This window comes from Neopsephotus bourkii, unplaced genomic scaffold (assembly GCF_033783945.1).
Source record: "Neopsephotus bourkii isolate Nb327-2 ecotype Australia unplaced genomic scaffold, CSIRO-AGI_Nbou_v1 NB_1132, whole genome shotgun sequence".
NCBI lineage: Eukaryota > Metazoa > Chordata > Aves > Psittaciformes > Psittacidae > Neopsephotus > Neopsephotus bourkii.
In genome coordinates, this window is record NW_026901618.1 from 3186586 (window position 1) to 3197360 (window position 10775).

Here is a 10775-nt window from a genome sequence, read left to right on the forward strand (position 1 = left end):
GACCTACTGCTCTCCATCTCTTCTCTCAGACAGCCAGAGTCAGCTCTTCTGAAAGTGGTGTAGGCACACAAAGCTTAGAAGCTCACCTTTTACAAACCCAAACAACTACAGCTTTGGCAACCTCACTGCTATTGAACAGCAACAAAAAAGAGCCAAGTCAGCAGCAAGCAGCAGCCTGTTGCACAGGGCTGTAATAAAGCCAGGAGAAACAGGATGGGTCAGGTTGGGTTGGCTGGTAGGTGCAGAAGGAGCTGGTCCAGGGTAACCACTTCAGGGGCCAAAGAGGGGAAAGATGGAAGATAATCACTTCCCCAGTTTGCTGTCTCACTCCTCCGCATACGACAAAATCACTTCAGTCTTTACTGTTACTACAAAGCTCCTTTGAGAAGACCATACAATTCAGTATTCAAACTGTAATGTAATTAATATAATTTTAGGGTAATTTGCAAAAACCATCAAGTTTCAGTGTTCACTACGATCTGGATGAAACTCCCACTCTGCAGTTCATTTCCACACAGTCAAAATTTGGCTAAAACAATTACTCAGGCTCAAAACAAATATTTTTATTCTGTATTTTAACATTATTTTTCTTAAAATAAGTTAAAACTTCAGAATGTTGCCAACACGACCCCTATTAGAAGGCAAGATCATTTATTAGAGAGGTATTTTAAAGTTCTAAATGGCTGAGACCATCACTGGAGAAAATAGAACTCATGTGTGCCATATGTTTTCCATAGTTTTATGATTCTTGTATATTTTATTGAACTAGCCAATGAAAAAAAAATGGCAGAGTTTTTCATTTAGCCTCAGGAGTCAGAACAGTGATTCAGCTGTTCACAGTGGGCTATTTCTTCTCCTGTTTTCCTTCTTGGCAATATAAATCATAAGAATTGGGTTTCCAGTGTAACCTACCACAGCAATTAATTCATTTTGTGTTACCTATGGATGTGGTGTAACTGTTCCTTTAAAATTGCTGCTTGGGTAAAACAGGGCACAAAACCCAAATAACAAGTGTAATGTAAAATGTGTATCACACATAAAAGGCAGAAATCATCTTCCTAGTACAAGTCATTGGCATTCACATGAAAAACTTAGTATTTAACTATCAGTTCATACGGGTTTTTAGATTCTACCTATTAAGAATAAACAAACTACCAGCAGTCTATCAGAAAGAAAACTACCCGCATTAAGACTGGGAATTAGATTCTCTAGATACAGTAGATCTAATTGCATTCCATGTTTTGTATAAGTAACATATGTATGAATCTCTTTACAAAAAAACAAGACAGTTCCTTTCATTTCCACCTCTTTTCCTAGATTTATAAATATTAACTGGTTTATATCTGTCCTTGACTTTTCTTGTGTGCCTGAATCTTCTTACTTTGTGTTTTCTTCTGTAAATAAGATTGTGAGCAGATGTTGTGTTGCAGACATTCTTCATCAACACCTGTAGCAATAACATGTAAACAAAGTGAAAATAATACGAAGCTTTCTGTTTTACTTTGCTATGACTTCGTTTAACCGTGCATTGACAAAGTTGCTTCCCAGACAGTTGCAAAGAACATACATATATATATATATATACATATAAAAGACATCTTTAATACGTAGCTCTGAATGAACTGAAACACAAAGCTCAAAACACATTACTAGTAAACATTGTGTAACTTGCTATCTAAACTCATCTGACTAATGACGAAACCCATGAGAGAGGCAGGTGGATCATGACAGTGGATGAGTTGAAGTGCCCCCATTCCCATACAAGGAAAGGGTTTAAATAATTGCTTGTTAGTCACAGAAAAACAATGCTGGAAGAAATATGTATAAATAAATAAATGAATGAGTGAACACTGAACTAATGAGCTACTTCCTCCACTTGGTTTATGAGCTCTCTGGGGATGGCGACTCATTTTCATTACACGTGTGAACACAGCACAGAGTGTAATAGGGTCTTGGTTTCTGCTGCTGCTCTGGCTATTGGCATACACCCAGGTGATGACGGCTGGAAGATGGAGGGCTTGGGTGCTGGACATAGAGCCTTTCACAGCCTACAGCTCACAGTATCACATGAGAACCATCCTTCTGCTCTGCATTTAGCGCAGTGCAGCAGCTGCCTTGTCTGACAGGTTTGCAGATCGACACCAGAGCTGCAGGCACGTGGAGCTACTCTGCTGAAGCGTCTTGGGTCCAGCCAGCTTTATACCTTAGGTACTGCACCATGCAATCCTGGCTGATGAACCTGCTGGACCCTCTTCTGCAATGTGCTCCTGTCACCAGTCAGCACCAAGGCACTAACAAGCCCCACTTGAATCCAGCTTACTTGTCCTCTTCTTTTTTCTTCTTTTTTTTAATTTCAATGTGCCTCTTGATCCTTGTGTTTCCAAGGGAACTTCTGAACTTGCCCATGGATGGTCGGTCAGCTTGGGTCCAGAAGTGTGCCTCCACAACAAGATACAGGTTGCAGAACCCCTAAGGAGCCAGCCAGGGTCCAATATGCTAACTAGCAAGGGTTTCTTCTAAAGCCTGATACCTGGAAGGCAACATGGGGAGACTTGAGCAGGCTCAGAAGGTGGCACGATCTCAGACAGCATTGAACTTCAAAGAGCCAGGCTTACTTTAATCACTTATCTGCTCCCACTGAGCTCAGTGATCCTTAGGATACCCAGGTCTCCATTTCTCTGAATGATGGAGAGCTGACAGTACCTAATGAGATTAAATGTCATCTTCATTACAGAAGAGCCTTTAGTTTTATGACATAATTGAACAGCATTTGAAACCGAAGAAAAGCATGCTGTCTTAAGTTTCAGGCAGTGGCAAGAGGCCCAGAACTGTGTTCCAGTCCTGGCTTTGCCAGAGGGCTCTTTGGGCAAATGAGGCAAGAGCAGGATAGCCACCAAATTAAAGATTACATAAGCAGTGTAGCTCAGGCACTTCCTAACTTTAGGGAGCTAGACTTTGCCACCTAAACACTCTGCATGTAATCATTAAATTGAGGCTGACTCAGAACCTTAACACATGAAGAGAACAACCCACAGGCTCCCTGTCCTTTCATACAGCTTTACATTTCAAGCAATTACTTGAAAAGGATTGGATCAGAAAGTTGGTGCTTCCCCGAAGCCACAGAAAGGAGCATCCAATTCAAACACAAATTGCTTTTCTAGTGGCTGAAACAGTGTTTCCATCACTCTGGGTATTTTGGCTTGATACTCTCAGACCTGCAAGAGAACTGTACAAGGGAAAAGAGACAATGGGTTTTCCCCACACTGGAAAGTGAGTAGATAAAAGAGTAGAAATCAGGCTCTATTTTTAGAGTCTAACTTTTTAATTCATTAGCTGGATGGGACCATTCATATGCAATCGCTTTTCTCACTGGGTCAAGTAACTGCTTTGTAACTGCTGCGTTACAAAGATAGACATGAGAGAGCAACTCGAGTTACTACTCTCCTCCATTGCTAATTTCTTCATTCTAAGAGCCCCACAAAATCACCAGCGCCATTCAACAACCTTCTGCTGCAAGGAAGGAGTCAAACTCGTCCATTAGCATTTGTGCCTATTGCAGGCAACACACCACTGCCTCGCAGAGACTCCCAGTGCTTTGGAGACAATGGAAGGAAACAATTATTCTGTTGATTAACAAATTAGCAAGTCTGTGCTTTTCAACTTAGCTAATGTTGCCAATTAAGGAGCACTTTATTAGCTACATGGATGGGAGTTTACTACTCGGTTATTTAAAGTACATGGTCTGTTTACACATATCACACCCTTCAGGAGGACAGAATTAGTTTCTAATAGTGGCCGAGTTATCTGCCAGGCCCTCACCACCTACCAAAAGCTAAGCAATTAGTTAATTGAGGTGGCTTACACAAAAGCGAAATACAGCCTAATAAACACAGGCGACTCTTTTCAGCAACACCCAATGTCAGGCTGAAACAGGCTGGTACCACACAGCCCCGCTTCTCTGCAGTTCAACTGTGGCTTGGAAAGAGATCATTGGATTCCTCTGTGTCTTGAATTTCACTAGTGAAATTTCTGATGCTTCCTCATCCCCCCCCTGCCCTCCTACAGCTACAGCTTAGTATCCCTGTTTGAGGCGAGCTCTTAAGTGTCTAAGGAGGGATGAATTCAAGTAACAGCCTCTCACTAGAACTAGTCTGAGTAACTGGTTTTCATCAAATTCTTGAGGAACATAGGCTTGCAACCTGTTCAATTTGCACAAGCACAAAAGGCAAAGATCGCAGAACCTCTCTCTAAGCCTGGTTTCCCCAGGCTGTGAGGGGAAACCCCAGGTAGTTCTTGCAGGACACCCCCCATGTGCTAGACATTCTGTACCCTGTCAGAGGACAAACAGAACCAGTGCCAACTGCCCAGTCGCCAGCCATCACCTTTCCCCATCAATGTCAAGGGTCCTGAACAACTTAACCAGACCTAGTGCAGTGTCACCAGACTCAAAGTTGCTACCCTGTAAATAAAGCAATGGGCACCTTGGTTATACTGGCACCACCTTAGATCCTCACACCTACAAAAGGCAGAGATCAGCCTCCTCTACAGTATCACCCTCAGGGGAGACCTCATTCACCAAATTTATTCCTACAAACATCCATGTCCTCTCCTGTAGCACAGGAGCTGCTTTCAAGGATGCTTACGTTATTTCACTGGGAAGGCTAAAACCCCCCAAATCAATAAAAATCTCTTTTTTTTAGAAGCAGATAGCACTTTTTAACAGAAAATGATCTTTTTTTCCTTGTTTGAACCAAAACCCATGAAATGATTGGCCCCTTGAACTGTTCTTCCTGGCTTAAGAACAAAGTCTCTTCTTCAGGTTACTATCTTCCTTTAAGAACTTAAAAGAGCAAAATCAGTTAATTTCTGTTTGAAGGGCAAATCTTCACATTTCAGTCCCAGCACTTTCTTTTTCCAGTATGTTTCCACATCCTAAGTTGAAGCTCCAGAAAGACACAGCCACTTCTTGGGCCTTCTATCAATCCCTTTTCCCATCACTACCAAATCGATGTGGCACGAAACCTGAGGAAGCAAGTACAGCTGTCCAGCTAATTCACCAGAAATTGCACTGCTTATGTACAAGCTGACTTCATGCTGGCGGATTATGCTGTAATTTCACAGAATGAAGCCCAAAATATGTTTATCTATAACTGTCATTCAAATGTGATTATTCCTGCTAACCACACAGAGTAAACTGGAATGCAGCTCTTCAACAACAGAGAAATGTTTTCTGTTCTGGTGTCAAAAGGCAGATCTAAACGACACTGTCTCCACTGCAAAATATAAAATGAACAGCCTGGTATCTTGCACAAATGAATACCTACCCTACAGTCAGGATTTTATTATTCAACCTAAAAGATTGTACAGTTCTTTGTGAAGTGTCTGCATTTAAGATAACACATGCTTTAATGAACTTGGCAAGCCTTACCTTTTTATTCTGTGCTTATTTGATTTGGCCGATGTTTGCTGGTAACACAGGTTAGGTTCAAGAGCTGATTTCACACTTACGACATACAAAAGCAACTTGAAAAATAAAATTGCCATTAGTATTTAATCACCTGTAACAAATAAACTAGCACTTGCAGTTTACATCTTATTGCACAAGATCGAAGCTGGCCTTCACTCTAAGCACTGAACACAGACACCCTGACCTATAGACTCAGACCAACATAAAGAATACAGACCAGCCTGATGGCTTTCAATTCATACTGCACGCCTTCTGTCTTAATCAAAAGTGAAACCCATCACCGAACTCTAAGCTCAAGGCTACAAGGTTCACAAACATCAGATTACATTGTAAAAAGCCTTTCAAAACTATGGCAATGACTTAACTCCTGGAGAATCCTACATTTCTCCACAAAAACCAAGAAGCAGCAGAAGCACTTGTTAAATTCAACAACCCACATGAGCTTTATTAGACCGTTACATGGACAGGAATTAACGGTAACGGTGCAGCTGCAGCGTATTGCGTCTCCTCCAGGCAGCACGGCGCGAGCCACCAATGGTGTGGTGGAACTTGTGGCCCTTGCCAAGGCCACGACTCTTCCGTCCGGCTGATGTCAGCCCACGCATCTCCCTGTGCTTGTGGACGGGCTTGGTGATCCATTGGGTGTCAGGGTTGCGTCGGATGGTCTTGTGGAAGGGATCAATCAGAATCACTTCAAAAAACTTGTATGTGGAATCTTCACCAACCCAATAGGAGTTTAAGACTCTGAGAGCCCCACAGTGACGGCCAGCACGTTCCTAGAGGGAAAAATGAATGCAGGATATAAAATCATGGATGCAGAGCACTCTTCATGCAGAAAGATGAAACTCAAACCTAAAGTTTGGTAGGTGCCAGAAATTTCAATTTGCCCCAAGCAACCCTGTCTTCCTCAAAGAACTGCTCCCCTTCCAGATGCAAAGATGCAAGAAAAAGTAACAGCTGAAAGAAATGTTGTACTTAAAAAAAGGCTGACTGGATTCCTACATTAAATGGGTGTGAAATGGGTTTTAAGGTATGTAAGGAGCAAGGTGCTTGGTGGATAAAAGAGCTACTTTGTACACAGAAGCACACAATCAGTAAATATTCAGCATTAAAAGCAACTTTCACAGTAGATGGAGAGCACCAGTTGCACTTGGGGCTGCAGTCATGAAAGACTGATTAGTTTGCATATCCAAAGCTAAAGGGGAGAAAGGTGGTTCTGCAGAGAATAAGCCTACACTGACAGGAGAAAAGAAAGAGCTGATGTAACAAGTATTTGTTCCACTGCTGGCACGTTAGTGCTTGCTATTCCTATCCCTCACTTGTGGTTGGAAAAGAGGAGTCTTAAGTTTAGAAAACAGAAGAAAGCAGAAAATACCGATTATGCAACTCCATCTGCCTCCCCATCAAGAATACTCCTTACCTGAACACTAGAAGTGGGTTTAATCATACAACTTGATCATCACTGTGGGAAAATATGAACCAATGAAGCCCACCCATCTTCTATCCCAATGGGATCCCAACCTATTGCTCCAGTCTTCTGGTAAACCACACTTGCCTATTTTCTGTGTAAGTAATAAAATTCTATCAGGTCCTCGTTTTATTCTAGCAGGTGAAAGCAACACATGTATTAAACATTAAAACACCATCAAACAGCTTCTATATGGGGATGGGAGCTGCAGCGGAAGTTTTACATTTCTGTTTGAAAAACATACCTCTTCCAAAACAGAAGATGTCAGAGAACTCTGAATTAAAACTGAGACCAAATAACTTCTTCCATGAGCTACTGCCACAAGTGAGCATGTAGTTGGCTCTCGGCTACCAGAGAATAGCATACATGAAGAATATACCATGAGCACTCAAAACACAGAATTGCCTTTTTAATTTAAACTGTGTTTCCTTTAAATTAGTATGTCCCATTTCTGTTTGTTTCCCCCACTTTAGAAAACCCCACCATATTCAAACTGCTGAAGTCAGCTATGAATAATTTTGAAGACCTGGGAACAGAGACGTCTTCTGCTTAAGACAGAAAGGCCAAGAGAAGTCTTCATTCTTCCATCTCTTTTTTTGAGAGTACAGACTATTATTAATTCTAACGCCAACACTACTACTGTGGCCTTACAAAACTTATAAAGATCTCACAGAATGGAAGTTTGTGTTTGAAGTATTTTGGCAGGTAACAACATCTTGCCTAAAAACAAGTTAGCTACCAAGCTTGGTGCTTGGGAGGTACCAAAGTTTTTAATGAAGAACCAGAAGGTCTCTGGCATGCTACAGGCTTTAAGATAGGAACTCCTCTGTACTATGTAAAAGGACCACTACCTAAAGCTGGTAATACATACAGCATGGCAGAAAAGAGAGGTGGGATTTAGTGAAGAGTGAAATCAGACTTGAGCATATCTGAATTATTTCTTTAGCCTTACCCTTTTTTTACCAGGGTTTATACTGGTTGTATGTCTGTTTTTCATCAGAATTACTGTGGCAAACTTCAGAAGTAGTGTACACTATGAACTTCAATAAAACACCTACGTAGTACTTCCCCCAGACAAGATTTGTAAACAGCTTTTTCACTTGGCTCAATAGAGCTTTCCAAGGCACTCTGAGGGTTTCCTGCCATCAGCATGCAAGATCTTTTACGAGTTACTTGGGTTTTGGTTTGGGTTTCTTTTCTGTCTCTGAGTATTTTCAGCTTTTACAGACCAAGACCTTCCTAAAGCCAAGTGTTTGGGCAATAACCAAAATAGTCACCTCTGCTACAGACTGAAGACTCCGGGCAAACTTCAGCTGGTTAACACCATGATGCACAGGTTTACCGTAGGTTGCACCTTTCGGGACTGGGCGTTTACGACCACCACGGCGAACACGGACACGGTAGATAACATACCCTAAAAGAAATTATAACTTAGGAACTAGAGGAATTCTGGAGTGTAGCAATTTTGACGACCATACAGTATTTCCAACCCCCAAAACTTGACATGAAATGCTGCAGAATTAGGTCACTATACCAGTCTGCACCAAAACCTACAACTGGAGGTGGCCATCACAAAATGGTTTTGTTATTTCCATTACAACTGAGTAAGGGAAGTGATGTCCTGTTTGTTGCAACTGTTCTTCAGCTTCAAACCAGAGCTTAGGGCACCTTTTAATGATACACTTCCACATACGCTAAGAACAGCTACAGCTACATTGTAACACAAAAAACCATCCCACCCCAAAACACTCAAAGAAACAACCACCCGGAACACAACAGCCCATATTCTGATGGTAGCAAGTACAAGCCATCCACAAGCCTTGCTGAAATCTCCTCACTAAAAATTAGGAAGATCATTTTGAAACTTTACAATCAGTAACAGAAGTGTAGATTCTTCTCTTTCTGTTTTTATACTGAACATTTCAAACTGTTTCAAGGATTTCATAGAATCATGGAGTGGTTTGGGTTGGAAGGGTTCTTAAAAGCTCAGCTACTTCCAGCCCCTAGCCATGGGCAGAGACACCTTCCAGTAGACCAGACTGCTCCAAGCCCTGTCCAATCTGGCTTTGAACACTGCCAGGGCAGGGCAGCCACAGCTTTGATGGGCAGCCTGTGCCAGAGCCTCACCACCCTCACAGAGAAGAGTTTATTCCTAATACCTTATCTAAATCTACCCTCAAGTTACAGACAGAAGGCCATTTTCCCCAATTTTCTCTCATTGACCAGTAACTGCTCATCGTCTTGCTTACTCAAGCACATGCAGCTGTAATACAGTCAGAGTAATGCATGACAAAACCTGGGCAGAGAAAGAACACCCCTCAAACTGAAGGTACCAAAAGCACCAGTCAACTCTGCACCAGTAACACAGCACACAAACAAAGCCAAATCCCACTTGATCTCCATCTATCAAAACAGCCACAGAAGATGTGAATTCAAAGCTACATGAAGTAATGTTTTAAGCTGTGGTCACTGCTATCAATTTAACACATTTATAACATTAAGTTCACTTTATGCAGGACACCCGTTTCTTGGGGAGTATTTCAGCTGTCACTTAAGGAAGGAAGAAAACTGACATAAAACCAGTCCACTCCATCATGAAGCCCATAGACTTGACCTCTACATCTCATTACCTTGCTTGGCCTTATATCCCAGCCTGCGAGCTTTGTCTGGTCGGGTGGGCCGGGGAGCTCGATGCAACGCAGAGAGCTGGCGGTACTGCCAACAGCGGACACGCAGGAGGAACCGCATCACATCTGACTGCTTTTTCCTCCATAATTCCTGGATGTACTTGTAGGCACCCATGTTCGTCTACCTGCTGAATGGAGAGGTCAATAAGTAACATGCACCACATCCAAATGTGAACTGCTGCCAAGAGGAACACTGCATGAAACCATATATGCAGAACCACTGAAATGGGATGCTCTCAAGCTTCTTTATACCACTGCCATGTCTGCTACCATGGCTCACACATGGCTAGTCTCCAACATGACATGGGGCTTTTTCTTCCTTTTCATATGTTCTTAAGCATTAAAGTCCACAGCTGAGAAATTCTGAGATGTGTATGTGAGAATCTAGTTAACATCTGAAACAAGTTGTAAATATCTATAAGGAAGCACGAGTGTGAGTCGTGTGGTCTTTATTCTCACATGGGTTAATTGCCCCTAAAAACATTTGAGCTCTCATACAGCTGCAGTAACCAGCAACTGGAAGTGAACTCCATCAAATCCCTCTCACCCCCCAAGTCACCATCAGCAAAAGGCAACTCACTTCTGCGCACAAAAAAAGGCCCGTTCACGTGTGATTTTCCACACCCCTATTCTCCCTACCTGCCCAGCTACGGCCCAGCTCTTCCCGCCCCAAGCAACTCCATCTTTACGATTACACTGACACAGAACACGTCAAACCCGGAGTCAACCCAGACCGTACAACCTCTAACCACCCGCTGCGCTGCGGTGCTCGGCCTCCTGCTCACACCAGCCAGCGCTGCGGCCGCTCTCCCCGCCCCACACCGCGGGCAGCCAGCCCGCCGCGACACGGCGCAGTCCACAGGCCCTTCGTAGGCCTCCCTGCACCCGCGGGCTGCAGAGAGCCCCTTGCCACGGGAGCAGCCACGTCGCAGCCCGCCGTGGCGGCAGTGGGGCGGGAGGATGGGCACGTCCGGCCCGGGATAGAAGCGGATTGACGGAAAGGCCAAGCTCAAATCTACCCTCACCTGATGGCGCCCACCACCGGAAAGGAAGAAGCCTCTTGCCCACAACCCCTTGCGGCGGCATCAGGCTTCCGGCCGCGGCCGCGATGCCTCATGGGTAGCGTAGTCCTGAAGTGGGAGAACCGCCGGGC

General features: G+C 43.4%; 1 protein-coding gene across 1 annotated transcript; it reads right to left on the reverse strand.

Annotated features, from left to right (window-relative positions):
• Nucleotides 1–5883: 5883 nt before the first annotated feature.
• RPL15 (ribosomal protein L15) lies at nucleotides 5884–10761 on the reverse strand. The gene is made up of 4 exons (XM_061362684.1): nucleotides 10648–10761; nucleotides 9566–9747; nucleotides 8213–8349; nucleotides 5884–6243 (listed from the first exon to the last, which is right to left on the reverse strand). Exons 2-4 carry the CDS (start codon nucleotides 9735–9737, stop codon nucleotides 5938–5940), a joined length of 615 nt encoding a protein of 204 aa, XP_061218668.1. The 5' UTR covers nucleotides 9738–9747; nucleotides 10648–10761; the 3' UTR covers nucleotides 5884–5937.
• Between the last annotated feature and the right edge of the window lie 14 nt (nucleotides 10762–10775).